At 65.7% G+C, this 4,010-nt stretch overlaps 1 protein-coding gene across 1 annotated transcript in view; it reads right to left on the bottom strand.

Annotated features, from left to right (window-relative positions):
* The window catches only part of FARSA (phenylalanyl-tRNA synthetase subunit alpha), a 10,720-nt gene extending 7,141 nt beyond the window's left edge, over nt 1-3,579 (bottom strand). Inside the window, exons 1-3 of the mRNA XM_015616623.3 lie at nt 2,930-3,579; nt 2,724-2,861; nt 2,550-2,648 (exon numbers count right to left, since the gene is read on the bottom strand). Of these exons, the coding sequence (XP_015472109.1) occupies nt 2,550-2,648; nt 2,724-2,861; nt 2,930-3,223 (531 nt within the window). The 5' untranslated portion in view covers nt 3,224-3,579. The remainder of the gene's footprint in view (nt 1-2,549; nt 2,649-2,723; nt 2,862-2,929) is intronic.
* Nucleotides 3,580-4,010: the final 431 nt, after the last annotated feature.

The following is a 4,010-nucleotide window of genomic DNA, read 5'->3' as shown; positions in this document are numbered from 1 at the left end:
AGGGGAATTGGGGGGGCGGCGCCTGAGGAGGCTGGGGGGGAGTCTGAGGGGGAGGCAAAAGAATGGGAGGACCCTCTTGTGTTTTGTGACGGGAGAGAATGGAGGGACCACCCCGTCTTTTCTGAGGGGAGAATGAGGGGATCCTCCTGTCATCCGTGAGGAGAGAGAATGGGGGCACCCCCTGTGACTTCAGGGGGGAGAAATGGGGGACCCCCTTGTGTTCTCTGAGGGGAGAGAAATGAGTGACCCCCCCCTCCCACTCGTGTTCTTTTAGGGGAGAATGGAGAGATCTTAATATTTTATAGAAAGAATAGGGGATGTGATGGGAGAGTAGTGGGACCTTCCTGTGATTTGTGAGGGGAAAAGGGACGGGATCGTTCTGTGAGGGGAGAGAATGGGGGGACCCTCTGAGGTGAGGGGGGGGTGCAGGAGGCCCCTGCTCAGGTGTGGGGACAGGTGGGTGTGGGGACAGGTGGGTGTTGGGACAGGTGGGATGGGGATGTTTGGGACAGGTGGGATGGGGGTGTTTGGGACAGGTGGGTGTGGGGACAGGTGGGATGGGGGGTCTGAGGTGTCTCCCTGGGCAGGAAAGGTGGGGGGGTCACCTGTGGGACAGTTTAGGGGGGCTCAGGGTCAGCCCCCAGGCAGAGCTGAGCAGGTGGAAAAGAGGGAAAGAAGGAGGAAAAGAAGCAGGGAAAGAAGGAGAAAAGGAGGAAAAGAAGCAGGGAAAGAGGGAGGGAAAGAAGGAGGAAAAGCGGGAAAGAAGGAGGAAAAGCGGGAAAGAAGGAGGAAAAGCAGCAGGGAAAGAGGAAAAGCAGCAGGAAAAGAGGAAAAGAAGCAGGGAAAGGAGGAGGAAAAGAAGCAGGAAAAGAGGAAAAGCAGCAGGAAAAGAACATTGAGGAGCGCAGCACCCACGTGGAGCCGGTTCCCGGAGCACTTCCCTTCCCCCAGGAGCCCCAAATCCATCCCGCCCCGAGCTCCTGGGGGGGCAGCAGGAGTTTTTTGGGGGGCAGGCCTGCAGGACTCAAGTTTGCTTCCTCTTTCCCCCCACACAGAGGCCTGGACCCGCCGGTGGGTGGAATCCAAACACAAACCCGACTACGGGCGCTTCGTCCTCACCGCCGGCAAATTTTACGGCGACGCCGAGAAGGACAAAGGTGAGCGGGGCGGCTGAGGAAGAACCTGGAGGGTGAGGGGGTTTTGTTTTATTTTATTTTCCACCCTTCCCACCACGCCCCTCATCCCTCAGGGATCCAGACGAGCCAGGACGCCCGGTTCTACGCCCTGTCCTCCCGCTTCGAGCCCTTCAGCAACCGCGACAAGACGCTGGTGGTGCAGTTCACCGTCAAGCACGAGCAGAACATCGACTGCGGCGGCGGCTACGTCAAGCTCTTCCCGGCCAGCCTGAGCCAGGAGGACATGCACGGCGACTCGGAGTACAACATCATGTTTGGTGGGTGTTCCTCCTCTTCCTCAGCCCCCTCAGGGTGCTCTGGACCCCTTCGCTGACCCCTCTGTGTGTCCCACCCGCCCAGGCCCCGACATCTGCGGCCCAGGCACCAAGAAGGTCCACGTGATTTTTAATTACAAAGGGAAGAACGTGTTGATCAATAAAGATATCCGCTGCAAGGTGGGTGTGGGGAAGGGGTCTCCCCCAGATTTTGGGGGGTCTCCAGCCTGGCTGAGCCCCCTCCTGCGCCCCCCAGGATGATGAGTTCACCCACCTGTACACGCTGGTGGTGCGGCCGGACAACACGTACGAGGTGAAGATCGACAACGCCCGCGTGGAGTCGGGGAGCCTGGAGGAGGATTGGGATTTCCTGCCCCCCAAAAAGATCAAAGACCCCGAGGCCAAGAAACCCGAGGATTGGGATGAGAGGGCCAAGATCGACGACCCCGAGGACACCAAACCCGAGGTGGGATAAAGGGGTTTGGGGNGGAATCCCTTCCCGGGACATTCCCGGTTCCTGGGGACCCCCGGGACCCCCTGGAATCCCTTCCCGGGACATTCCCGGTTCCTGGGGACCCCCGGGACCCCCTGGAATCCCTTCCCGGGACATTCCCGGTTCCTGGGGACCCCTGGGACATTCCTGCATTCCAGGGACCCCCGGGACCCCCTGGAATCCCTTCCTGGGACATTCCCGGTTCCTGGGAACCCCCGGGAATCCTTCCTGGGACATTCCTGCATTCCAGGGACCCCCATCCATCCCTTCCCGGGACATTCCCGGTTCCTGGGGACCCCCGGGAATCCCCCCCGGGACATTTCTGCATTCCAGGGACCCCCGGGAATCCCCCCCCGGGACATTCCCGGTTCCCCGGGACCCCCATCCATCCCTTCCAGGGACATTCCCGGTTCCTGGGGACCGCCGGGAATCCTTCCTGGGACATTCCTGCATTCCAGGGACCCCCGGGAATCCCTTCCTGGGACATTCCCGGTTCCCGGGGACCCCCGGGAATCCACCCCGGGACACTCCCGGTACCCGGTGCCCCCCGTCCATCCCTCCCGGGCCATTCCCGGTGCTCCCGTCCCTCCCTCCCGGGCCACTCACGGCTCGCAGCACTCGGGGACCTCCGGCCGCTCCTTTATCCAGGCGCACCCACTTGTTGGCCATGGCCTTGCTGAACCCCAAGGATCCCCCGGGCAGCTTCTGCGGGGACACGGCGGCCGTGAGGGACGCGGTGCCCGCCGCCGGTGCGGCCGCTCCGGTGCCCCCGGTACCCACCATGGCCTCGCCCTGGGGCAGCCCCTCCTCGGGGAGGCTCCGGAACAGCCGAACCTCGGGGCTGCCGTCCCGCAGCACCTCCTGGCCCTCGGGGCTCAGCTCCCATCGCGTCGCCGTCCGCGCCTCCGCCTCGATCACCTGCACCGGCACCGGCATCAGCACCGGCAGCGGCGCCCGGGGGCTCCCCCGCGCCCCGCCGCCCGCACCTCGCCCAGCGCCTGGAGGCTCTTCACGGCGCCCACGAGAGTCTGGTGGTCCACGCCGAGCTCGGCGGCGGCCTCGACGCTGCAGAGCCCCCCGGAACCGCCGGCCTGGTCCAGCCGCTCCAGCAGCCGCTCCGCCACGCTCGGCGCCATGGCCGGAAGAGAGCCCGGAGCCGCCGGAAGTGATCCCGGGCCGGCCGGAAGTGCCGCTGCCTCACCCGGAAATGAGGGGGGTGTGTGGCGCGTCCGCCATCTTGGGTGTGGCGCCAGCCCCGTGCTGAGCGTGGTGGGCGCCATGGTGAGTGTGGCGCGGCGGCACAGGTGGCCACGAGCGGCGCCGTGACGTCACGAGACTGCGCAATGACGTCATGAAGCACGAAGCTGCCCCACAGAGGGCTGATGGTGCCCAGGGCTTCATTAGAGCAGCCCCCGGCCTGAGTTCGCTTCCCTTGTGTCCACACCTGCTGTGACACCGCTTAATCAACCACATCGCCACCGCGTCACGGAGCTACGTGACGGCAAAGGAGAGCAGGAGACTCCCCCCGGGCCGCGTGTCGGTTGCTCCCTCCCCAGATTCCCAATTTCGCCTTAAATTTCCTCACCCCCCCCCTTCACTTCCAGGCCTGTCCCTTTAAGAGCGCGCGCCCCACGTGACCCCGGGAGCGAGGCGGGGGGCGGGGGGGGCGTCTCCCTCCGAACGCGTGGTCGCTCCTCATTGGCCGCCGCGCTCAGCCAATGGGAAGCGGCCATCTGGGACGCCAACGTTCGGGGGCGCCGTCGCCGCCGGCCGGCGGGCGGGCGGCCAATGGGAGAGGGCCGCGCGCGCGCTCTGGCCAATGGCAGGGCGGCGGAGGCGGGGCGAGGGGCGGCGGGAGGATAAAAGGCGGCGGCACCTCCTCCCCCCTCCGCAGTGCCGGGCGGCGCCGGGCCGGGACGGACGGAGCGAGTGTGGCCTGACCCCTCCCGCCCCCCGCCATGAGCCCCCTCAGTGTCCTCGCCCCCGTCCTGTTCGGAGCCCTCCTGGCGGCCGCCGGCCCCACCCAGTTCTTCCGCGAGGAGTTCGGGGATGGAGGTGAGGGAGGGG

Source organism: Parus major, unplaced genomic scaffold (assembly GCF_001522545.3).
Source record: "Parus major isolate Abel unplaced genomic scaffold, Parus_major1.1 Scaffold557, whole genome shotgun sequence".
NCBI classification, from domain to species: Eukaryota; Metazoa; Chordata; class Aves; order Passeriformes; family Paridae; genus Parus; species Parus major.
The sequence above is the reverse complement of the archived record's forward strand: the minus strand, read 5'-3'. Positions and strand labels throughout refer to the sequence as shown.